At 34.6% G+C, this 26,538-nt stretch overlaps 1 protein-coding gene across 1 annotated transcript in view; it reads right to left on the reverse strand.

Moving 5' to 3' along the window:
* Positions 1-7,003: 7,003 nt before the first annotated feature.
* MYOM1 (myomesin 1) overlaps positions 7,004-26,538 on the reverse strand; it is a 90,824-nt gene continuing 71,289 nt past the window's right edge. The window contains exons 26-38 of the mRNA XM_058176286.1: positions 24,157-24,293; positions 21,465-21,609; positions 19,564-19,623; positions 19,391-19,458; positions 18,853-18,966; positions 18,033-18,120; positions 16,486-16,524; positions 16,294-16,399; positions 13,252-13,415; positions 11,541-11,577; positions 10,855-10,877; positions 10,202-10,257; positions 7,004-8,196 (exon numbers count right to left, since the gene is read on the reverse strand). Coding sequence (XP_058032269.1) covers positions 7,900-8,196; positions 10,202-10,257; positions 10,855-10,877; positions 11,541-11,577; positions 13,252-13,415; positions 16,294-16,399; positions 16,486-16,524; positions 18,033-18,120; positions 18,853-18,966; positions 19,391-19,458; positions 19,564-19,623; positions 21,465-21,609; positions 24,157-24,293 — 1,334 coding nt within the window. The 3' untranslated portion in view covers positions 7,004-7,899. The remainder of the gene's footprint in view (positions 8,197-10,201; positions 10,258-10,854; positions 10,878-11,540; positions 11,578-13,251; positions 13,416-16,293; positions 16,400-16,485; positions 16,525-18,032; positions 18,121-18,852; positions 18,967-19,390; positions 19,459-19,563; positions 19,624-21,464; positions 21,610-24,156; positions 24,294-26,538) is intronic.

Below are 26,538 nucleotides of genomic sequence, written 5' to 3' on the forward strand. Positions count from 1 at the left end.
CTAACAATTGGAGGAAGAAAAATCCATCTGGTTCAGTTCCAAGCTGGGAGAAAGGCACTGGAGATAAAATGGAGACTGATTGGAAAGAAAGTTTATTGATGAACAGAACCACAGTGTGCAGTTCTGGGACAGCTGACCAATATACTATACATTAATGATCTCTGTGACCACATCTCAAGTAATTGTGTTCTCTTTGCTGATGATGTCAAACTATTTAACACCACAGACAATACTTCTATCATTCAAAATGACCTTGATCATCTATCAGCTTGGTCTAAAAATTGGCAGCTCCAAATTTCAACCAGCAAATGCTCAGTCTTACATATAGGAAAAAAGAACCCAAAAACTAAATACATACTAGATGGACATTACCTTACAGACGACCCCCATCCCGTCAAAGACCTTGGAGTTTTCATGTCAAATGATCTAAGTGCCAAAGCCCACTGTAACTACATAGCAAAAAAGCTCTAAGAGTTGTAAACCTAATTTTGCGTAGCTTCTTTTCCAAAAACACCATACTACTAACCAGAGTATATAAAACATTTGCTAGACCAATTCTAGAATACAGCTCGCCAGTTTGGAACCCTCACCACATCTCTGACATCAATACAATTGAACGTGTCCAGAAATATTTTACAAGAAGAGTTCTCCATTCCTCTGAAAACAATAAAATACCCTATCCCACCAGACTTGAAATCCTAGGCTTAGAAAACTTGAAACTCCGTCGCCTTCGACAAGACCTAAGCTTAACTCACAGAATCATCTATTGTAATGTCCTTCCTGTTAAAGACTACTTCAGCTTTAATTGCAATAATACTAGAGCAACTAATAGATTTAAACTTAATGTCAACTGCTTTAAATTAGATTGCAGAAAATATGACTTCTGTAACAGAATCATCAGTGCTTGGAATACTTTACCTGACTCTGTGGTTTCTTCCCATAATCCTAAAAGTTTTATCCAAAAACTTCCTACTATTGACCTCACCCCATTCCTAAGAGGACAATAAGGGGCGTGCATAAGTGCACAAACGTGCCTACCGTTCCTGTCCTATTGTTTTTTCTTTTCTTCTTCCTATATATATGCTTATACCTCCTTATATTTACCCATATATGTGTTTATTTACTATATAATCTTTTTGTATGATACCTACATATATAAAATAAATAAATAAAAATTGGCTTGATGAGTGCAAGTGTTTCTGTACAGTTTCTGAAATGCTGCAGGGATTGTGTAATGTAGTAAGCCTGATATCTTTTGCTATTCCAATGGTGGTGGGTTTATCCTTTTATGTCCTAAAAAATCAGGTCCTGTCGTTAGAATCTGGGTGGGGGAAGGATGTAAATTTTAATCCCAACACTGGAGATGGAGGTGCATTGTTTGTGAATAGGCTTGGCCCAGGATTTCTTAATGGGCATCCGCTGTAGGCTATTAAGAAAGACTGGTGGCTGCTTTCTGCCTCTAAAACATGTTTTTCCATTTTTCCTTTGGGGAAATATAATATTCCAACTCTTTTAATATTCCCCAAAATATTTCATTCTCTAGGAGGGGGTGGGGCTTTCCTCACTATCTTCATAATGATATTGTCAAGTTGGTACAGGAATTAAGACAAAATACTTATTATGAATCTTAACTAGAGATGCATTATATATCTTGCCATAAAACAATATCCATCTGTGTATATAGAAAGATAAAAACATAATTTCGCATACACAGCTTGCAACATCTTGATGTACAAGCTGGCTTCATAGCACTAGAACAGATCAAGTAATGTAATGCATATTAATAATGTTTGCATTGTTACACTCACACTATCATCAGGAGAGGGGGGTTATTTAAATGGAATTTAGTTTCTATTCTGCTTGTACATTCAGAATGTAATCAGAAACTGAATTGGGTTGAAAGAAGTTAAACATCCCTAGGACCACAGATGCCTTTGATTCATTCATCTTGAGAGAAGTGCAAATCAAAACAATATGCTGGGGTTTTTTTTATTTTTAGTGAAATACATTTATTTCCATAGAAAACATAAAGGTAAAGATTTCTCCTGTCCAGTTGTGTCCGACTCTAGGGGGCACTTATCTTCATTTCTTAGCCGAGGGAGCCAGCGTTGTCCAAAGACATTTCCGTGGTCATGTGGCCAGCATGACTATAGCCCTAGGCATATGGAACACTGTTATTTTCCCACCAAAGTGGTACCTATTTATCTACTCACATTTGCATGCTTTCAAACTGCTAAGGGGGCAGCAGCTGGGGCAAGGATGGCAGTTCACTCTGTCACACAGTACTTAGGTCTCAAATCCAGACTGTCAGCTTTCCAGCTGACATCCTCTGTGTGTTTAATAATTGAGCCATCACACCCTCTTATAGAAAACCTAGAAGCTGGTAAGAGTTTGAGCTGGAGATTTCATCACTTTGGCTTTCTTCTTTAGGTGAAGTGAGATGTTCTAGCAGAATATATATTCCATATGTTAATTGTTTAATGATCTCATTGAATGATAGACATCATCTTCTTCTCTAGACTACATATAATACAATTTATAGTGACTTCATCTGATGTGAGAGAAATCTCAATATCCTGAAGTGATGGACAAATGCAATACATGTTTCAGAGCTATTTTAAATATATTAGCTGCTTTTACAGATGGCCAAACAGATTTTAAGTATACAAAGTAAAAATTGCTACTCTGAAGAGCAACATGACTCATGATTAGGAAAGTGAAAGGAGCAAGTCGGATATAGTTCAGTGATTGGTTTGTAGGTATAGTAGCAGTGACCAACTCTTTGTAGATTCCTTGTGAATAGTAACATAAGTTGTAAATTATCACTCATATATTGCATTCATTTCAAATCGATTCAAAACATTTTAAATCATGAAATATTTTTTCCTCCCAGAAATATTTACCAACAGATATTACTGATCTTTTGAAAAAAATGGGGTGATTTAAGGAAAACTGCTTGCTTGAACCATTTTGAGACAGTTTCCAAAGTACTATTCATCAGATAATAATCATGTTTGTGGCCAGAAAACATAGTACAGTAGTTTAAAACCCCAGGGAGTTCCCAAAGTAAGAGATCTTTTACTTGTGTCCTTGTGATTGTAAATTTTTGAAAATGAGAAAGAATGGTAGGGAATGCTTTGGTCTCTGATTCCTGTCATTCCAGATACTCCAATTACAAATACTGCAGTAAATATAAGTATGCATTATGAATAAAGCATTTAGCCTCTTAGATACAGCCATTGTTTATTGACATAAGACAGACACAAAAAGATACCAGTTCTGAGACTGATTGACTGAACTGCTGCCATAGTGCCTTTTTTATGGATCTGGGTCTAATGCCAATAAAGCACTTCACATATTATTGCATAAATTTGTAGCTCTCATACATTTAGAAAACTCTTTTGAAAGAGTCCCTCTTCAATGGCTGAACACCAAATGCAGATTAAAACCACGTATATGCCAAAGCTGGATATTTAAAGCTACGATTTATGCCATCTCCCAGGATTTTAGCTTTAACTCATGAAATTTTAATACATGTACCTTCTGCTTTAGGAGAATCAAAAGAATGGGGATTAGATGTGCACTTTATCTCAAGACACTTTAAAAAAAATGAAAATACACTGTGGTACCCAAAACCCGTGTTAGGTTTTTTGTAACATTATTACACCTTGACATTCAATAAAAAGCAATAGCCATAATGCTTGAAACAGTATTATGCACTGGTGAAATCTACTAACTTGTTAGTACTGTTTGTATAAACAAATTGTACATGTAAATGCATATATTTTGCCTCAAAACCTCTAATTTTTTGCTGTTTGCTATTTTATGTACAGCATCATTTCTAAAGAACAAGCATAGGCAGTATATGAGAATTTGTATCATATTGTAGCCACTTCCACACATGGTTTTGGTGGTCAGCCCTACAGATAGTATTAATCACTGAGTCCATTTATTTCCAGCTCAAGTTCAACTGTGGGTTGGCTGGCAAGGAATGTGCTGCTGTTGAAACTAGGAGTTCTGCAGAAATTTAAGGATATATTATTTCCTGGGTGCTTTGATTACCAGTTCTGGGTTTTCCCTTCCCCTGCACACAGCCATTCATAAAGCTAGCCTTTCCTAAGTTCATCTGAAAGAAGTCATAGAGGCATTGGTTGCTCTTGTTGATGATCTCTGGCAAGAGCGGCATGGAGATAGTGCAACCATTCTCACTCTCCTAGACCTCTCAGCAGTCTTCCTTACCATCAACCATGGTATCCTTTGAATCAGCTATAGAGGCTAGGGCTGGGCGGCATGGTTTTTCACTGGCTCAGCTCCTTTCTCTATGGCCGGTCCCAGTCATGTTAATAGGGAGAGAAAAGTTTAGCCATCAGCCACTATTTTGTGGCATACGACAGGGCTCGATATTCTCTCCACTCCTTTTAATATCTGCAGAAGCTGCTGAGTGAGATCATCCATCACCATGGATTGAGGTAGCTGCAGTACGCTGACAATATCAAATTCTGTATTTCCATCCCTGGTGACCCAAGTGATGCTGTTACTGCTCTTCTGCAGTAAGAAGTTAAAGACTCTGTCATGAACCTTACTTAAAGTGGTTTATTGTTGAATTAGAGTTGTTATCTGTTGTTGGTCTAGTGGTTAAGGCACCAGGTTAGAAACAGAGACCACACATTCTAGTTCTGCCTTAGACATTAGAGTTATTTATAAAAATAATAAAGGTGGGATAAAAACAAATAAATTAAATGTAATGTTCATGTGATAATAAAGTATTTCCTGGATGCCAAGTGCTAATTGAAGAGAATTTTGTCTAACTAACTTGAAACAATCAATTTTCAGAAATTTGTCAAACCTATTTAAAAGTATCTTCCACTTAATAGCTTCCAGTAAATACTTCTGAATTAACTTCGCTATTGAGTTGAATTTGGAGTCCAGTATATTCATGGATAGATCCATATAAGTTGTTTTGGAAACAGTATCAGAGGTGGGGTGGCAGTAGTGTTTTTACTTTTTTTTACTTTTTTCTGGCATGTTTGTTCAATTCCCAGTCTAGACTAAATATTCCTTCCAACTCCAATCAAGGACAACTTGTGCTGTTGACTGTAGCAGTCTGCATCCATTGGAGGGGACTAAGTGATGGAAGACCAGGGTAAGTATGCAAATAAATCAAAAGGAATCAGAATGTTTGGCTTTTTAAATATGCACTTCAGGTGGTGAACTGCAAATATTACATTCTTTAAATTTTGCGCTAACAAAAAAAATCACTGAAATGATTTAGCTAACACTTATTAGAACTGCAGAAAAAATAATTGCTACCAACCTGCCTTCCACTGAGGACCTGTATACTGCACGAATCAAGAAGAGGGCCGTGAAAATATTTGCAGATCCCTCACATCCTGGACATAAACTGTTTCAACTCCTACCCTCAAAACGATGCTATAGAGCACTGCACACCAGAACAACTAGACACAAGAACAGTTTTTTCCCGAAGGCCATCACTCTGCTAAACAAATAATTCCCTCAACACTGTCAGACTATTTACTGAATCTGCACTACTATTAATCGTTTCATAGTTCCCATCACCAATCTCTTTCCACTTATGACTGTATGACTATAACTTGTTGCTGGCAATCCTTATGATTTATATTTATATATTGACCATCAATTGTGTTGTAAATGTTGTACCTTGATGAACGTATCTTTTCTTTTACGTACACTGACAGCATATGCACCAAGATAAATTCCTTGTGTGTCCAATCACACTTGGCCAATAAAATTCTATTCTATTCTATTATTATGCTGATAAATGCTCCAGTTAGAACAGAATACAAAAATAAATAAATAAATAATAAAACTCTAGTAGTTTGGATTTAACAAGAAGATACTTAATCATTATGTTAGTCCTTGCACTTTTGTTAAATTTGCTTGCCACCCATCTCACTGCGAAGGATGTATAATAATTCAGGGATTCTATTCATTCAGTTCAGAGATATATCTTCGTATTTGCATTCAGAAAGAGAGAGAGAACATTCTCCACAATTCACACATACAGATATGTACATAATAAATTTACATGCATACAAAGCCCTACTCAACACCCACACTCATATATATGTGTAACATTCACCCATTAAGCAACCATTTGAAATTAGGACTGTACTGAATGAGGGGAATTTATGATGGGTCCTCATAGTTATGGCTATCACAGGGTCCCACAGTCACAGGATAGCAAGTCAGACATTTGGCAACTGGCTCACAATTACAACATTGCAGTGTCTGTGGACAATTGGTGATTTTTACTGCTGGCTTCTGACAAAATCAGAGGGGAAGCCCACAGGAGGTTGGATTCAAATCATGCAGCATTTGCTTAACAATAGTAACTGGAATTGCCAGAACTGCTTAAGTCACCACAGCCACATCGTGCTGTATAATTTAGTGAAGGAGTTCCCAGTTGGTAAGTGAGAATTATTATACACATATTAAAAAGATATTTTTTGGTCAAATGATTGCTACAATATAGCAAATAGTTGTTGTTTTTTTGCTATATTCTAATGATGATCCAAGTTTTTGCAACAGAATCTGATAGTTATTTTTATTTCCAGAGAGGAGAAAATTATTGCATCTTTGCAACAACTGGCAGTGAAAATACATCCATTCTACTCAGAGGAGTGGATAATCAGTTAAATTTACTTTTTTCCCCTCAATAAAGAATGAGAAATTGTTGCTTTTTTGTCGCTTGACAAGAATACCCAAAAGCTTTTTGTTCCACTTAAAAATATTAACAAATTTAAAGTCATTGGAAAGTTTAAATAGATTTATAGTGGCGACCAAAGAGCCAGAAGTTAGTAGAAAAATAAAATATCAGAATTTCCTTTATAATTGCTGTAGTGAAGACTGGAAAAAATGATTATCACAAGCAAAATAAACTTAGAAGAAAACTGAACTTAAATGAAAAGAATAGTAAAGTATCAGGAGGTGAAGAAATAATAAAGACAACCTGACATCCACATGGTGAAAGAAATATGTTTCCTATATTTATTTGTGAAGGAATATCCAGAACTGAAGTTTCCACTGACAACAGTATTAATACAATTAATATTCATTTTCTACTACTGTGCTATAGTAAATTCAGAGATTACTGGTATAACGATTTCTAGATTCTGAATTACTAGAATATCACTACAGTAAACCATACTTATTCTTTCATTTCCTTGTAGATTTATATGTAGCAAACTTTTTACTCATAAACACCTGGACATCGGAGAATAGCCAAATTATTTGTCACATGCACTAACTGATGATTTTGCCTCATTATGGACTGGTAAGAGGAAGAAAATTAAAAAGCTTTTGAATGGTCAGAATGGGAAGATGGTGGAAGAGATGTACAACTACATTTGTCTAATATAGTTCAAGTTTTAATACCTGAAATAAAATTAATGGAAGAATCCTGATGCAACTTATATACAGGTAAAAGACAGGTAGTTCTCAACTTACAACTATTTGTTTAACTACGGCTTGATGTTATGATGGCTTCAGAAAAAGTGACTTACAAGTGTCCTCAAAATTGTGACTGTCACATCACCCACATAATCAACAGTTGCATTGCAGTGTCTCGCAGTCACATGATTGTAATTTGCGACCTTCCCAGCCAGCTTTCAACAAGCAGTGTCAATTGGAACCAGATTTGCTTAAAAAAACACATGGCTCACTTGATTGTGTGATTCATTTAATGGCCATGGTAAAAATGGTTGTAAAATTGGATTTGGTCATGTGATGACTCACTTAATGACCATATCGCTTAGCAACAGAAATTCTGGCCCTAGTTGTGATCGTAAGTCAAGTACTATCTGTAGTTTACACAAACATTATTAAGGGAGGGAGAAACATGTGCCCTTAAGTTATGCTTCATGCTTTCTTTTTCTTATCTCTTTTCTCAAATTCTGGCTGTGGGATTTCAACCCCTTCCTCAGGTATGAACACGCTAACAGTGAAATCACTTGTCTCTGTACCGTACTGGTTTTTTACTATAAGGCTATATCTGCCTGAATCAATCGTAGTGACAGCTTTAATAGTGAAGCAGGCTTGTTTTCCTGATTCATATTTCAAGATGATATTGTCATCTGCTTTCAGGAGTTTTTCATTCTTGAGCCATGAAATCTCAGGGACAGGATTTCCCCAGACACTGCATGTAAGATTAAGTGCCTGCAGGAAACAAAGAAAGGATGCAAATATAAATAAATATTAAGAGCTCAATAAATGCTATCATCACTATACTTCTATTATTATCCCTACCTCCTTCCTCTTCTTCCTTTCCACTGTTACTGCTGTACAAGAAACGTTTTGTGTTTGACTATTTTCTCTTCCTTGAGATAATCAGAAACTATATACTTGTTTTATCGTAAATGTAAATAGTGGAAATGCTTGGATAATTAGTCTGTTAATAGACAACCAGCTTTGTTTATGCTCAAGGAAAGTTACAGTGCTGATAACAAAACGATTGCAAAACAGGTTTTCAATTTAAATAATATGTTTAAACTACATAAAACAACTTTTTCTAGATTGTGATAATAATTGTTTGCTTGATAGATTTACTGTTAATTTGAAATTATATTTTTTCCCCTAAACATTAATCCTAGAAGGTTTTATGAGAAAATCTGTCTGTGACAAATATATTGTGGCTTAGGTAACTAATTTTCAAAATACATTACTGAAAATAATTTTGAGCCGGGTTAGAATCCAAAAGTTAAGGACTGCTATTAGTTAATATAGTATTATCTAGATTCTTACATATCTGATGTTTAAAATCTAAATAATATTAGAAGCATTCTAAACTCTTCTGAAATAGCACTTCTGAAATAGCACGATGACTAAAATGGACAACAAAAAATAAATTGACTCCCCATTCTGTTCCAGTTTCTGATTTTTTTTGTTAGGTAATTGTAGGTTTAATAGTATAGACTAGATTGACATTTCTATTAATGGGAAGAGGAAATCTCAACAGACATGGGCATTATGATTTGAAACTCCATAGGAGTTCAACATTTAAAGGCATTTTAACTGAGAAGTTTTGTTTATACCCACTCCTTTATGTAAGAAGTTATTAATACAAAAAAGAAAAAAGGTGAAAAGCTAAAAAGATTACATATCATGATTCTTAGTCTAATAATTCATTATTGTTTTTAATTTTTTTTAAAAAAAAAGTTCAAGACCTGTATCTTGAACCCCATTTGTTAGTGAAAACACAGATAATGAACAATATTTTTACATTATTTATGAAGTTATATATTACTAGCTGACTGGGGGGGGAAGTTCAGATTATAAGTAGTCCTTTATTGACTGCCTCAGACAGCGACCATTTGGAATTACAATGGTGATGAAAAAATAACTTTGGAACCAATGAAGGCATTTATGACAACAAAAGTCTTCAGTGAGAAACTAATGAAAATCTGGTCAATTTCAGGCAGCAAATGCCAGACCTTGGTAGTGCTCTAAGCAGCTAATTAAGCTCATAAAACTGAGCTTATTAACTTGTGCTTAGCATTTTTAGCAAAGCTCTGTGCTGCAGAGAAAAACAGCTCAAGAAATTTAAGGCAATCTTTCTGCCCTGCAAAGGAACCAAAATAAAGGGTGGGGGGAGGAAAAAGGGTCAGATACAGGACACTGTAGAATGGAATTTTATGTGAATAAAAGGGCAGCAATCAGTGATCTTTGCAGTCTCTCTATCTCACATGTAGTTTGCTTAATAACCATTTCACTGGACCCAATTTCAATCCCTAAACAAGGACTACAGTACCTGAGATTTTGTGTGGTATCTTGTACCAGCACATACTTTTTTATGAAGCATCGATGGAAAATAATTCATTTATATTGAACTAAAATTCAATACAGCAAAGATTTCTGAAAATCAATGAGATTAGTAGCAAATGCCAGGCCATAATCCTTTCTGCTGGATTATGATCTGAATTTTGTGTCCCTCCCTCTTCACTCTTTCATATTCTCTTTAAGAATATGTAGAGTAGAAGTGCTCTAAAGACAAGAAGCTGGCTGCTTAACAAACTGAAATTATGTTCTCCATATAAAATATGAATAGGAAATCTATTTCTTTATCAAAGTCAGGGCTTTTGGAAAATTGAGAACTTGCTCTTCTCTGTGAATTAAGAAAGCTGTAAAATTGCTTCTTTTAAATATTTCAGCTACTTTTTTATACCTTGCCTTCCTGAATAGTGACAACATCTGGCAGACCTCCAAGTACTCGAGCACGATCTGCAAAAAATAAATAAACAAAAATAAAAATGTAACATTTCTTGCAAGTTAATCTGAGTCTATGATTTTATTTTTCCTGCAATAAGTATTCTAACTGGCAGATAGAAGAATAGTGTCTTATTTTTCTGCAAGTTTCCAGTGCTTCATACAATCAGATAGTGGCTCCTAGTATTTCTGCTCTATTCTGCCTAAACATAATAACTGTGATAAAATTGCTGTTATGAGTCACATGTGGTTTATTTTATGAAGTGGTCAGGTCTGTAATAGACACTCAAGGTTAACAAGTGCAAACCACATTCCAAATTGCTAATCGGATGGGGGGAAATGGGGTTGTTAAAGTTGATTAAACAATATTGCACTAAGACCATTAGATTACTTTAAGCTTGTTTGCATTATCTTTCTACTTCCTGCCTCTTTATGAGTCAACTTATATATTTGTACCGGTAAATGTTTAAGTAGACTGATTAAAATAATAAATTTTACAAAAAAAGATTTCTATGAGGCAACTGTTATGAAAAACCCTACAACTGGAAATAAATAGGAAGCATCCCATCCTATCGACAAAAGAGGCACCAAATATAAAGAGAATTTACTTACTTTTTTCTGCAATGGCAGCTGTTCTGTAATGGAGAAAAGCAGAAAGAAAATTCAGTTTTATAGTAAGGCACAGTGCTGGAAAAGCTATACTATGTGCAACTTTAAACAGCTAAAGAAAACCATTCTATATAAAAATTCACTTTATTAATTATTTTTTTCTAGGATATTTCAGCATCAGCCTTCAAAATAATGTTGAAACTATTTTCAGTAAAACAAAGCACTAGATTTTCATCTTTTAAATATATAATACTAATAACTAGATAAAGATAGAAATTTTTTTTGGTCATATGCTGGACTGCTGTAGGGAAAAGTCATCTTCCATTGGGCCTGGATGTAACTAACTATTCAGTAGCAAATAGTAGCTGAACAACTATTTGGAAAAAGGAGAAGAGATAAATTCCCACTATGTTTTGAATTAATCTATTGTACTTCAATTAAAGCAGGTAGTGTTCAAATTCCAAAAATATTGAAAGTGATCTACCATTAGAACAAAGTTTCACAAATTGATAGTTAAGCTAGAGAGTAAAAAGGTTTAGGGTTACCAGGTCTGGATTGCAGTCATTTGGATTATTTCTGGATGAAAACAGAGTTGTGGAAAACTCTATACATTGTCAAAGGTTTGCAGTCCAGGTATGGTAGACCTAATTAAAACAGAATAATTTATTTAACTTAAACTATATACTTACTTTAATCTTTGGAATTCAGCAAAGGCGTCATCAAATGCTTAATAAAAGAAGAAAAAGGTTATATCGATAGTATCCTTTAAAAGGCAATTTATGCTATTATTTTATTTAGTTTTTGTGTAATATGTTGGAACATTGGGAAAGTCATGCTATACAAGCGATACAAATTATATTATGTTCCTATATTAATTGTCTTATTAATTATATATGGAAAACTATATCATATACTGTATCCTATTCTAAAGAGTTTTAAGACAGTGGTACCCTCTAACGTTGATAGGTAATAATAGATTTTGGCACTAGGGATTGCTAAAAATCAAGCAGCATGCAAGTACATGAATAGATTATCAGAATCTGTTTTTACTTTAACTAAATAAATAAAATACATATAAATGAAATAAATGCTACACTAGATGCTGTTTAAACTCAAGGTGACATTAACTTTATAGTTTAGAAACTGAATTCCAATGCACACAATTCACTAAGACTTATTTCTGAACAAATACCATAGGTAGAAGTTTGAGCTGCAAGATACGTTAATATTTTTCACCCAGAGATGATCAAATCATGAAAATAAATCAATATGTGAGGCATAATCTCTTCTCTGTTTCATTCACATGCTGTATTCAGTACAATGAATAGGCATAACTACTTAAAGGAATTTGTGAAATAAAGCCTTGTGAGAAACATCTAAGGAAGCATCCTTAATCTATTTGCTAAATATAAACTAATGACATTATTATTCTATTATTAATAATAATACTATTAGTAGTAGTATTCTAAGATAAGACTTCCATCAATAACTCTGTTTCAATTATGATAAATGGGATGAATCTAGAACAGGTCCAAGGTTGACTCAGCCTTCCATCCTTTATAAGGTAGGTAAAATGAGGACCCAGATTGTTGGGGGGCAATAAGTTGACTTCGTAAATATACAAATAGAATGAGACTATTGCCTTACACACTGTAAGCCGCCCTGAGTCTTCGGAGAAGGGCGGGATATAAATGTAAACAAAAAAAAACAAACAAAAAAAAAACAGTAAATCTGCACATATTTTAATTAGTTGATTTAATACGTTTGTATACTGATGTTAACATAACATTAAAAATAGTAGACTAAGGTAATGAGGTTTAAATGTAAGATGCAAACTGTCAACCACAAATTCAGCAGTTCTTCATAAACCTGGAATTGTCACTTAAAATCATCTTACAGTTCAAAATTTAAATTATAATGACCCTGGTCTACTTCTCAGATCTTTTTAGTAACTAAAAGTTATTGTAAAATCATAAAACTGGAAGAGCAAGAGAAGCTCTCGCTAAGACTCATAGGTTTCTCAGTTTCTGCACTCATTTGTGAATGGCCCTAGCAGCTACATAAAATCATTTCAGTAACAATGTTCTGGTGAACTTTTTGTCCTGAATTATGTTGATCTAGTAGTAAAAGCCTCTGAGAGGAAATCCCCTGCAGTAGGGAAGACTTTTTGGTGTTTTGAACATAATATACATCTGGAATACCAGAATAACTTCCTGTTGCAGATGATTTTGTCCAGAATGTCTTCAGACCATTCCCACAATGACCAGATCATTGTGGTTTGCAATAAAAAGGAAGAAGCTGGAGTCTCATTGAACACTGTATTCCTGGAATGCTACACACTGTATAGCCCTAATTAAAACTTAGTTATTTCGTATCACTAATTAAAATGTAATTATTTACCTTGTCCAGAAAGATCCACTGTTTTTGTGTGTGTAGTTTTACCATCAAACAGCTCCAATATATATTTGCCCTTATCGTTTGTTGTTGGTTCATTAATTTGCAGCCAGATTTGGTTTCCTGTAACACCAGTCTTAACTCTTTCTGTGTACTTAATTTTGACTTGACTAAAAATAAAAATGCAATATAAATTTTATATATAAATAATACAAATCATAACTCATATGCATTTATATACTGGTAATTGAAACAAATGTACCAATAAAGAAGAAAATTTGCAGCTTAGGGTCGAAATGAGGGGTCTGCATGAAAACAATCAAGCTCAGAGACTATCAAGGACCCCTAAAACTAATGTATATAATTTATTACAAGTTTTATTACATAGATAATATAGATAATAATTTTGTATGCATTGGGAATCTGAACAGATGATTTACAATTTATTTATTTATTTTATTTATTTATTTGATTTCTATACCGCCCTTCTCCCGAAGGACTCAGGGCGGTGTACAGGCAAGAATAAAACAGACGGTACAATATACAAATTTAAAATGCAGTTAAAAAACTTATTTTAAAATTGGCCTGAGAAGTAAAATATATAATAAGCTAAAAAACCCCATTTAAAATTAATTTCTAAGAATTTAAAAATTTGTTAAAATCAATTTAAGCCAGCCCCGCGCGAATAAAAAGATGTGTCTTCAGTTCGCGACGGAATGTCCGAAGGTCAGGTATTTGGCCTAAACCCGGGGGAAGTTCGTTCCAGAGGGTGGGAGCCCCCACAGAGAAGGACCTTCCCCTGGGGGCCGCCAGCCGACATTGCTTGGCGGACGGCACCCTGAGAAGTCCCTCTCTGTGAGAGCGTACGGTCGGTGGGAGGCATGTGGTAACAGCAGGCGGTCCCGTAAGTACCCAGGCCCTAAGCCATGGAGCACTTTAAAGGTAGTAACCAACACCTTAAAGTGCACTCAAAAGGCCACAGGTAGCCAGTGCAGTCTGCGCAGGAGCGGTGTTATATGGGAGCTACGCAGAGTTCCTTCTATCACCCGCGCAGCTGCATTCTGGACTAACTGAAGCCTCCGAGTGCACTTCAAGGGGAGCCCCATGTAGAGAGCATTACAATAATCCAAGCGAGAGGTAACGAGCGCATGAGTGACCGTGCACAAGGCATCCCGATCAAGGAAGGGGCGCAACTGCCGATTATGTGACAATTGGAGATTTCTATTCTACATATACTTTCACTTCATTATGTTCCAGAAGAATTTTTCCAAGTGTATTTGAACTTCAGCTTCTACTATACTGCAGTACCATGAACATTAAAATAAAAATGACAATTAAAAGTGCCTTTTTAGATCATTGTAGTGATATTGATACATCTTAAAGAATTGTAGATCATGTAAAGAATTTTTTTAATGTTCTTTCATGAAAGTTTCTCTTAAACCTTCCCTCATTGATATCACACAGAGAATTTGCAACTTTATTTCCAGGACACCTATTGTGGAGGCAAAATAGTCATTAGAACTGCAATGCATAGGATAAGAGTTAGTCCTCCATGCTCCCAGTTCCAAATTTGAAGAATGAAGGATATTGTTAAAGCTTAAAAATACGTTAAATGCATATGCGTATATGAAATAGATTTCCTCAAGTTCCCCAAGAACTGAGGTGTTTCAGGAATATAGCCCTTATCAACAATTGGTTGTCTTTGTCTAAATATGTCCTACATTTTTATTTTATTTTACTTATTTATTTATTTTGTCAATCATGTATAAGATAACAGATAAAAGTATAAACATAATTTGGATACATGAAAAGAGTAAGTAAAAAGGAATATTAGGACAGGGATGGGAGGCACGGAGGTGCACTTATGCACACCCCTTACAGACCTCTTAGGAATGGGATGAGGTCAACAGTAGACAGTTTAAGCTTAAAGTTTTGGGGGTTTGGGGAAGAAACTACAGAGTCAGGTAGTGCATTCCAGGCATTGACCACTCTGTTACTGAAGTCATATTTTCTGCAATCAAGTTTGGAGCGGTTTACCTTGAGTTTGTATCTATTATTTGCTTGTGTATTGTTGTGGTTGAAGCTGAAGTAGTCATTGACAGGTAGGATATTGTGGCAGATAATTTTATGTACTATCCTTAGGTCAGATTGAAGTCTGCATAGTTCTAAGTTGTCTAAGCCCAAAATTTGGAGTCTGGTGGCATAAGATATTTTATTGCGAGCAGAGGAGTGAAGGACTCTTCTTGTAAAATATCTCTGGGCTCTCTCGATTCTATTTATGTCTGATATGCAGTGCGGGTTCCAGACAGATGAGCTGTATTCAAGGATTGGTCTAGAAAATGTTTTGTATGCTCTAGTTAGTAATACAATATTACCAGAGAAGAAGCTATGCAAGATTAGGTTAACAACTCTTAGTGCCTTTTTGGCAATGTTGTTACAGTGGGCTCCGGCACTTAGATCTTTAGAAATTTATTTTTATTTATTTATTTATTTAGTCAAACATAACAATATATATAATTATAATCATGAAATAACCACACAAACTGAATATAACCAAAGGGAACATTAGGACAGGAATGGTAGGCACGCTGGTGCTCTTATGCATGCCCCTTACATGAAATGAGTACTCCAAGGTCCTTGACAGTGAGGGTCATCTATAAGGTCATGTACATTTAATTTGTATTTTATGTTTTGATTTTTTTTTTGCCAATGTGCAAGACAGAGCATTTGTTGGTTGAGATTTGAAGTTGCCACTATGTGTCACAATCTGACACATAGTCAAGGTCTTTTTGAAGGGTAGTTGCATTGTCTGTAGTGTTGAATAGTGTTGAATAGTTTAACATTGTCAGGGAAGAGAACACAGTTGCTTTTAATATGATTGCAAAGGTAATTTATGTAAAGTATGAAGAATGTTGGCCCTAAAACATGCCTTGGGGAACACCACTATTAACAGGTACAGGATTTAATAGAGCACTTCCTATTTTGACCACTTCTTGTCTGTTGTCTCATCCATTTATGTAGCAACACTGGCAAGATTTCTTCACTTACTTGTGTGACCAACTCACTCTCAGATCTTCCAAGTAGTAGTTAACAAAGGAGTATAATCTGATGCCCTCTGCTGTGCTCTGAATTTTCAGATTGGTTGCAGATAAAGCTGAAAAACAACACATGTTTTTAGAGATTTACACTCATTCATACAGTGTACAAATGAGTCATTCATTAGGAAGAATTAATACTCACCAATCTTTTTGCATACTTCCGTCATCAAATCTGTAAAAGCTGTGGAAACAAATCCAGAGAAATACTCAGTGCTCTCAAATCATATATTCCTGGTTATGACTGAATATTGCCCTGAGGTCCATTGACTGAGATGGAGCAGATAGGAAATTTAAATTTGTTTTTGAAACATGTGTTTGATTGAATCCAGACTTGCTTTAATGGCATTTAAATCACTCTATTTTTTAATTTGACATCAAATCTTTTAAAAACATTTTATTTTTTCTCCCTTCCCCTTTCTGTGTCTTCAATAATCAAGGATGACTTTGAAAGCAGGATATAAAATAAATCAACATCAGAATTATAATTATTGTTGTTGTTGTTGTTGCTGCTGCTGCTGCTATGAATAATTGGATGGATTTATAGTAAGAAGGGCCATGATGTACATATAGAGAGCAAGGCCTCTGTCTGCTAATGACTTTAAAGGTCAAGGTGAACACCTTGAATTGTGCCCAGACGATTGGTAGCCAATGCAGAATGTGCAGTTTAGGTGTTACATGATCTTTATATCTTGAAGCTTCCAGCAGTTTAGCTATTCCATTTTACACCAATTGGAATTGAAGGGCACTTTTCAACTAAAGCCCACATCCCAGAAATCCACACATCTTACATTTGCCAAGCCTGAAAAACACTATTATGTTAACTAATACTGAATGTTAGGTTAAATTGAAATCTCATTCAATTTTGGAAATAGCTGCTTGGGAAAATACTACTGTGACATGATTATGAAGTTTTTGTCTATAAACAGAAAGCAGCTGTTTGAAGAACAAAGGAATATTTTAAGAAGAAAAGAAGAGGAGATATAGGAAAATTACATAGATTTTAAATTTTGGCTGTGAGAACATTTAAGGAGTGATGGTGTTTTACATCTGGGTGGTTGCTTTATTTCCCTTCTCTTTTGGAAGATAGCTTCATAATGGGATTTGACTGTTTCTGAATTTGGATAATAATGAATAATTGAGAATTTTAATTTTAAAGAACAAAAGGAATAATTGAAGAAGGAAAGAAGTTTTTGTCTATGACTGAAGTTCCTATGTAATATTGTAAACTGGGTTGATATTGCTAGCAGTACCCATTGCAATCATAGATTTAAATCTGAATATCCTTATCAAAACATAGGTTATCTAGACTGTTTCTTGACGCCACTGGTGGCATCAGCATTATTTTCCTACTGTTGTAACAGAATTCAAAACACAAGTGGTCATTAATCCATACACAAAGTAATTCTAGTGCTCACAATCTATTCAGGTTTAGATATGAAAGACAAACTCTCCTTTAATAGGTACCTGCTAATCTCACACTTAACTGTAGCTATCATGAGTCACCAGAACAGAGATAATATATCCTTCTTATTCTATCACTCAGAACTGCTGCATTTATCTAGATTGAAATAGAATACAGTAGTGATGTTTATCCAGAAATGTTCCCCCTAAGCAGGAAATAAGTCAGTGAGGGTTTATATCCAAATGTACCTTTGCAGGATTAGCCTAAATATTATTTTTCATTCTTACCTGTATCAACAAGCTTCAATGTACTTTTGTCCTTTCCTCTTTCATCTTTCAGTATCACTTCGTATATACCAGCATCCTTCTTAGAAAACTGTGAACAAAATAACATTCAACAAAATATTAAAAAACATTCTGTATTTCTTGCAAGTAATTTCTACAGCGTGAAGGTCTGGAATCTTGAGACTGTGAGGTAAGGGCAAAAGGGAAAGAGCTGACTAGTTTAAAAGGAATACTGAAGTTTAAAAAAAAAAGTTATGTTCTCTGTAAAAGGGACATTGTATATAAGGGCCTGAACACGGAAAACAGAAATTAATCTAGCTTTTATTTGTATCATATTTTATTGTAAATTGCTGAAAAGCTATAGGAGTTAATGCCATGTCACATATCTTAAACAAACAGATAAACAACTTTCTCAAAAGAGCTTTCCATATTTTACTAGAGGGAAACAAGAATGTGTTAAAACACACAACTATTCATATGGTCGTAACAAACCTATCTTGTGATACAGGGGTCACCAACCTCGGCAACTTTAAGACTTGTGGACTTCAACTCCCAGAGTTGAAGTCCACAAGTCTTAAAATTGCCGAAGTTGGAGACCCCTGTTGTGATACTTTCTTTCTACCATCTTAATTGTTCTCTGTTTCAGACATTGGATTGTGCTTTTCATAACCAAGCTTGTATTACCCACCTGCCATTTGAAAAAATGGCCTTTACACAAAGAGAAGGCTAAAGTAAAGAAAGAACTAGAGATCATCGATTATCTAAAACTTCAGCAAGTTTAGAAATGTCACCTGTAAAGCAGCTATCAAGAGAGCTCACTCACCTCTGTTATCAGCAGCGTACATACACCATCCTTAAAGTCATGCTTTTCATCAACCATTATCTCTCTGTCATCTTTGTACCAAATAACATGTGTTTCTTTTTTAATGTTAGCAACCTAGAAAAAAAGTATTACTTGTGTTGATAACAAACTCCAACGATCTGTGTAGGAAAGAATCATCTTAGTAAGCTATGCATTGGGTAAAGAAGGAATATTCAAGTTTGCTTAATCAGTTTTTTGCATTTGTTTTCCCCAAGGGAAGTATCTATTATTTTTTTTGTAAACAGAAAGATCACGGCTCAAATAATAACGTGTTTATAATGAAGTAAAGAGATACAGTGCTCAAACTTCGAGTCCATTTCAGGTCTGGAACAACACAATGTATGAATAATGTTTGTGAAGACTGAATCTGTGATTATTACTTACCATTAGATCTCGAAATAAGCAATTCAAGACAGTAGAATACTTGAAATGTATTTTACCATTAAGAATATTTTCACCTCACAACAGTAACAAAGCCAAAATCTTTGCTGTTCTTTACCTTGCATTTCAATAATACATTACATTCAGGGGTAACTTCCCATCCAAGATATTCAACAAAATGTGGACCTGTTTGAAATAATGTGTAAAATAAATACCTTCAAAAATATAAATCCAGGCAACTGAATTAAGTTTAAAATATTTTTCTTCATTTTGTATTATGTAATATGTTACCTTGCTTCCTGAACCATTCTTGTCTTTGAAAATCTGCTTCTTTCTGTAATTTCTGGAACACTAGCAATTAAAAGAATAAATACACCCAAATCAAAACAATTGAACAATTTAATCATATAAATCAAAACAAATACTTTCACAAATGTATAGATAAGTACAGAGAACTATGTAGCTTATGAAAAACTACTGCATTTATATGAAATGAAAAAAATAATGTTTCATTAAGTTACAGTGTAGTAGGCTTCTTCATATTTATCAGAAGAAATTAAAATAGAGATAGTCATCTTTTAGCAAGTCCTTCATTTAATAAGAGGGTAAAAAAAGTAACTTTAAGATCAATTCTCACATTTATGACTTCAAAGGTGTGTAAAGTAAAGGAAAATTGAAGTATCATAAGCACAATTGCAGTTTCATTTAGTGATTTAATAACTCAGTTGCTGGCCCCCAATTGTGATTGCTAAATGAAGACTATCTGTATACCTTGAATCTTTTTTTAAAAAGCTTATCTTCAAAATATTGTTTTTAATACAGCACCCAGTCAAGATTCTGATGGAAATGATTTAAAAACTTTTAATGTGCAACTGAAATGCTTCCTTCTCCTGAAAACACTAGACAATTAAATTTCCTGTTAATAATTTGTTTTGTAACATAGGAAGCTGCTGTTTGAAAGATCCAACTGAAAATGAGGAACTAGACATAAATATCTTTTGATCCTAACCTATAAATATGTTTTTCAGCATTTATAGAATTACTTTTTATAAGTATTTATTACTAAATGATCATCATTATATAGATTAGGATCATTATTAATATATATGTGTTGTTTTTTGAATTCAGCTAAAGTCAATCTAATTTGGATGGACTTCATAGATTTATGAAAAGAAGTTGAACTCTTCCAAAATAGACTGAATCCAGCTATTGAGTCCTTACAAAACTTTACTACTATTCACACATATTGAAATGATGATGATGATGGCAGAAATTTGTGATAACTATTACAATGAATGAATTTTAGCAGGCCTATCAAACACAATTCTTTTTAGGAAGAATATTAAAAATATAAAATGGGCCTGTTCTAACATTTAAAGTTCCCATAATTGTTTATAACTTTCAGGAACAAAAGAAAAAAAAGATTTCTGAAATTTGAGAAGTTATACGATTGGTTGAGAAATATTTGCTGGTGGATTCTTTCTGCTTCTTTCCGCTTCTTTCCGCTTATGCAATTGATGCAAATACATCAATTGCATAAGCCTTTTCCTAAATGCATTAGTTCTCAGAAAACAAAAGTTTATTTATTTATTTATTTTGTCACAACAATATATGTAGGTATCATACAAAAGATTATATAGTATATAAACATATATGAGTAAATATAAGGAGGTATAAGCATATATATAGAAAGAAGAAAAGAAAAACAATAGGACAGGAACGGTAGGCACGTTTCACTCAGAATAAAAACTAAATCTTGCAGACTGTACACATTCCTTCAATAATTATTTTTCTTTGTGGAGATCCTCAGTCATCTAGGTCATGGTTATCCCAAAGGTGCTTTTTCAAGAGGCAACTAGATTTTCTGGTGTTTGAGGTTTTTGTTTTTTTAAAAGACGTTTCATTTCTCATCCAAGAAGCTTCTTCAGCTCTGAAGAAGCTTCTTGCATCAGAAGTGAAATGTCTTCAAAGAAAAAAACACCAGCAAGTCCAGTTGCCTCTTGAAAAAGCACCTTTGGGACAATTATTTTTCTTATTTATTTCTCTCATTAAATATAGAATCAATTAATTAAAGGATCTGAAAAGCTAGGACATCAACATTATTTCCTGTTTTTCAAGTTTTTCAGTATTTTCCACTAATAAACTTTAGAGTATAGTCTTTTTAAAAAGAAAAATAAATTAGAAGAACTTACCATCACCAATTAACACCAAACTGGATTGATTGGTTGCTTTTCCATCCTGAAGTTGAAAGGTATATGTTCCTTCATCCACATCATCAAGTTTATCCATAAACATTTCAATCATACCAGAATTACGATCGATCTTCATCTTGTATTTCTTTAATAGGAAATATTACAAAGAGAAATTTCATTTTCCAATCTGGAAATGTAATAATTTCTAAGCCTTCAAACAGTTCGATAGCAATTTCCAAGATGTTAAAATGTAATATAATTGTTCTATTTCATAATCCACACTCACTTGGCTTTGGGCACATGTGTAAATTTCTCCTGATTGAAACTCAGGAAAAACCAGTTGGCAAATAAACAAAAGTACGCATAGCACTAAGTGACCAACTATCATGCCAACCTGAAAGTAACTGTCCTTACAAATAACAGTTTGAGTAAATAAGCATAAAGGACATTGAAAACAAAGGAAAATTATCTATTTAAAATGCAGAAGAAGGAGCCAGAGGAGATTCTGAATTTGATCCAGTGGGGAGGCAGCATTTGTGTTACTCCTTCAGATATTCATGGCTATGTGAATCACAGTGCATGATCCTTGTTACCCTTATTTTCAAAGTCCCCCTCTCCTAACCATTTCTCTTAACTACTCTTGCAGTGCTACCCATCACCACAAAAATTAAAAACAAAATCAGTTGAATAATAAAAATACAATAGTATAAATAGCTTTTCTGCCTGGAAAAGCAATTTTACTATTAAACAATGGGATATAAATTTAGATATAAAAAGTTTAGTGGTGTATGAAGAATAAGTAATAAATGTTTGCCAGTAATATCTGGTAGAAGAGATAGGAAGTGGTTATAATAAAGAACTGTGGAAAGAAAGAGAAGAGAAAAAAAGGCATCTTGAGCCTGTGTCAAATGCCCACCATGGCCACGCCCACCCCTGGCCACCCTGCCCTCTAAGATCAAACACCACCCTGATGCGGCCCTCAATGAAATCAAGTTTGACATCCCTGAATAAGAGTAAGACTGTCTTCCCTTAAACCTTCTGGATCAACAAAGAATTTGTCCTCTGTGATTGCAGGGGATGAAAAAGAAATAAGCATAGCAGTTTCCAACTGTTTTGGGAACAACTCAGTGGTGGGATTCAGCCAGTTCGCACCACTTCGGGAGAACCGGTTGTTAACTTTCTGAGCAGTTTGGCAAACTGGTTGTTGGAAGAAATCATTAGGGCAGAGAACCGGTTGTTAAATTACTTGAATCCCACCACTGGAACAACTCCACTTTGTACTTGGCTCTGGGTTTGGAGGACAGAGTAGGAAATCAGGTTGTCTCTGGTTCGAACACAATATCAGAGTAAATGGGTTAATGTATCACACAAATTAGATTTACAAATGTATCAACAGAGGATCCAATGCTGATATTGTGAGTGGTGGAAAAAGTGTGAAAGACAAACCTCACACCGTCACAGTAAAATCCAAACTGATATATTTTCATATATTTGTGATTTTGATTTTATTTATGATATTTAAGGCCATAATAGTTTAATTATATCCTATTCTTCTAATATTGTACCCAGCCTATTTTGCATCACAAGTATAAAAGTATAGGGTAGAATAAAATATACACTACAATAAAATATATTTATTTTATTTATTTCTTTATTTATTTATTTTGTCACAACAATATATGTAACTATCATACAGAAAGGTTATATAGTATATAAAGGTATAAGCATATATATATATATATATATGAAGAAGAAAAGAAAAACTATAGGACAGGAACGGTAGGCACGTTTGTGCGCTTATGCACGCCCCTTATGGTCCTCTTAGGAATGGGGTGAGGTCAATAGTAAAAAGTTTTTGGTTAAATATTCAACAATATAGGTAGTCCTCAACTTACAACCACAATTGAGCCCAATATTTCTGCTGTTAAGTGAAACATTTGTTAAGTGAGTTTTGCCCATTTTACGGCCTTTTTTGCCACAGTTGTTCAGTGAATCATTGCAGTTGATAAGTTAGTAACCTGGTTGTTAAGTGAATCTGACTTCCACGTTGACTTTGCTTGTGAAAAGGTTGCAAAAAGGGATCATATGATCTTGGGACACAGCAATGGTCATAACATAACATAACATAACATAACATAACATAACATAACATAACAACAGACATAACAACAAGGGACCTTGGAGGCCTTCTAGTCCAACCCCCTGCCCAGGCAGGAAACCCTACACCATCTCAGTCAGATGGTTATCCAACATTTTCTTAAAAATTTCCAGTGTTGGAGCATTCACAACTTCTGCAGGCAAGTCGTTCCACTTATTAATTGTTCTAACTGTCAGGAAATTTCTCCTCAGTTCTAAGTTGCTTCTTTCCTTGATCAGTTTCCACCCATTGCTTCTTGTTCTACCCTCAGGTGCTTTGGAGAACAGCCCGACTCCCTCTTCTTTGTGGCAACCCCTGAGATAAATATGAACAGTTTCCAAGGGTCTGAATTTTGATCACATGATCATGGGGATGTTGCAAAAGTGTTAACTGTGAAAAATGGTCATAAGTCACACTTTTCAGTGCCACTGTAACCTTGAAAGGTCACTAAATGAAGTGTTGTAAGTTAAGGACTACCTGAATGTTTGAATTTTTAATTTTAAAATTCAGTAATAGCAAGCAATCATTTTCTGATAGGAGCAATCATTAGCTTACCTCTCCATTGAAAATTTCCTTATCATTAAATACAAAGTTGACCTTGGCATTACTAGACAATTTCTCAGCTTGCAGCCAGAATCGCACCTGTCCCTTCTCCAAAATTTGAACTGCCAATTCAGACTTAAGAGGAACAACTGCAATAAAGAAAAATAATGTCAAAAGGAATTTTCATTGTGTTCATAAACATGCTGTGTTTCCCAATATATCCATGGACAATTTCCTATTGAATGGCTATCTGAAAATGTATGCTTTTTTTTCTATATATCTTATTTGATGCAATGATTTAATTGCACTAAATAGTCCATTCTGTTTGAGAGATAGAATTTCTTCATCTGCTATGATTTATCTGCAGATAGTTCTTGAACTAAATTATGCTTGATTCTAACATACAATATAATGTAATTCAAATAAGCAAGTAAACAAGTATACTATTTGGAATCCATATACTTCTTTTATAAGTAAAAGATGGCAATAACCCATTTTGTAGAACTAACAGATATTTCTTCCCTAAATTTTGTATACTCTAATTTTATTAGATATGTGAGATTGGCTTTTGCTATTAGTGTCAGAATCATTTTTGCAATCCTATAAAAATTACAGGTTAATAAGTTAACAAGATTGTATGATAATAAATCTCTAACAAATATGTGTATACCTTTGCATGTTTTCCCTATACCTAGATACATCATGCAAACAGTATACTGTATATGTATATTTCACGAATATGAGATATATGTGAAGTTATCTATACTGCAGGAGTGAAATGCTCCCGGATTGCGCAATCTGGTAGCAATCATGGCTGGTAGTTTGGCGATCTGGTAGCGATGGCGGAGTGAAGCTCCATCCACCTGCCCTGGTTTTAACCAGGAAGTAATGCATTTTTTACCTTCTGCGCATGCGCAGAAGGTTTTGCGTATGCACAGAAAGTCTGCACGCGCACGGGGCGTGTGCACTTCTGAACTGGTAAGGAAGGTAAATAGATTTCACCCCTGCTATATTCTTCATATATTGTTTCTAAGATTTCCTAGTTAGACCTGCAAACCCATAGTTTATACATAGAAGGACAGTACACTGCCCTTCAGTCATGATTTTGTTGCTTCTACTCTTATTTGTTCCAAGCAGAACAAAATCAAACAGCTCTTTCAGATACATTTTTCCTCTTTCTGTTCAAAGGATAATAATGTCGCTGAATTTGCTATTGCAGAACTTTCCTGTGCAAATTATCTCCCTGGTAAAATAAGCAGAGGCTAACAGAGATGATGAAACATGCGTGGGAATGTCACAACAAAAGTTCTGCTCAAATCACAACAGGATTGTGCACATTTTACCATTTCTCTCCTATTGTTCACCTCTCTCTGGAGGCTCATGTTATAGATGTCAATATCAGCAACTATTGTTGATCTATACAAGTGATAATGTCTTCAGGATTAGATACTGCATTCACAGCTGCTACTTCCTTCTCTTACACTCTACTGACCATTGTTCCTCTATATCTATTCCTTGTAAGCAGGGCTAAAATGGCATTTGCCATGTTTTTCACAAACTAGGAGTTATGCAGGTACTAAAGGACTATCACACTTGTAATACGTTATTTTGAGGAGGGACCTTTTTTCGAAAGCAACACTGAAAAATAATCCTGCAAAAAGCAAAAATAATCCTGAGAAAGTACATGGAAGCATCGTGACTACTTTTCTCTGATAGAAATTGTAATATGAGATTTGCATGGGGGACTGAGGATGGAATTGGTACGGGAGCAATGATCTGTGGCTCTTCCCAATTCATCATTTGAATAACTCTGTTCCTCTGTTCTTGCTGAAGAAAGTCTTACAGTTGTTGATAACTTATTTTCAAAAATAAATCCTCCTTGCTCACTTTTTCAAATATCCCAGATAATAGCTTGAAATAAATCTATACTAGTCTCCCTTTATTTCTTTGTCAGTAAAATATAAATTCAACACAAAAATAGTTTCTTGAGAAAGCGATTGCCTGCAAAGACTCCTGTATTGGGGCTAAAAGGCGAAAGTGGAAGGAGTATGCTCCGTCCCATATTTGGGTAGACCAGGTTCCCCTGAAAAATCATTTCATCCCAGATAAGCTTAAGTTAATTTTGAAATACATTTAGTCTGACACATAATGAAATTTATTTATTTTAACTACATTATGGCCCAGCAATGTAAATTATATAAAATTTAATCTGTAACATTATTTCACATCCCCAGCAGGATATAAGAAGAGGGGTGTTTTGCAGAAGTAGAACAGCATAAACAGTACTCAAATTTAGATTCTGTCTGGCCATCACATCTCCTTGGAAACTGCAGCACAGACCAAGGAATCTGCTGCAATAGCTCTGTTGCAAAAGAATCCAAGGTACTGAGGAAG

The sequence above is a fragment of the Ahaetulla prasina genome, chromosome 3 (assembly GCF_028640845.1).
Source record: "Ahaetulla prasina isolate Xishuangbanna chromosome 3, ASM2864084v1, whole genome shotgun sequence".
Lineage (NCBI taxonomy): Eukaryota > Metazoa > Chordata > Lepidosauria > Squamata > Colubridae > Ahaetulla > Ahaetulla prasina.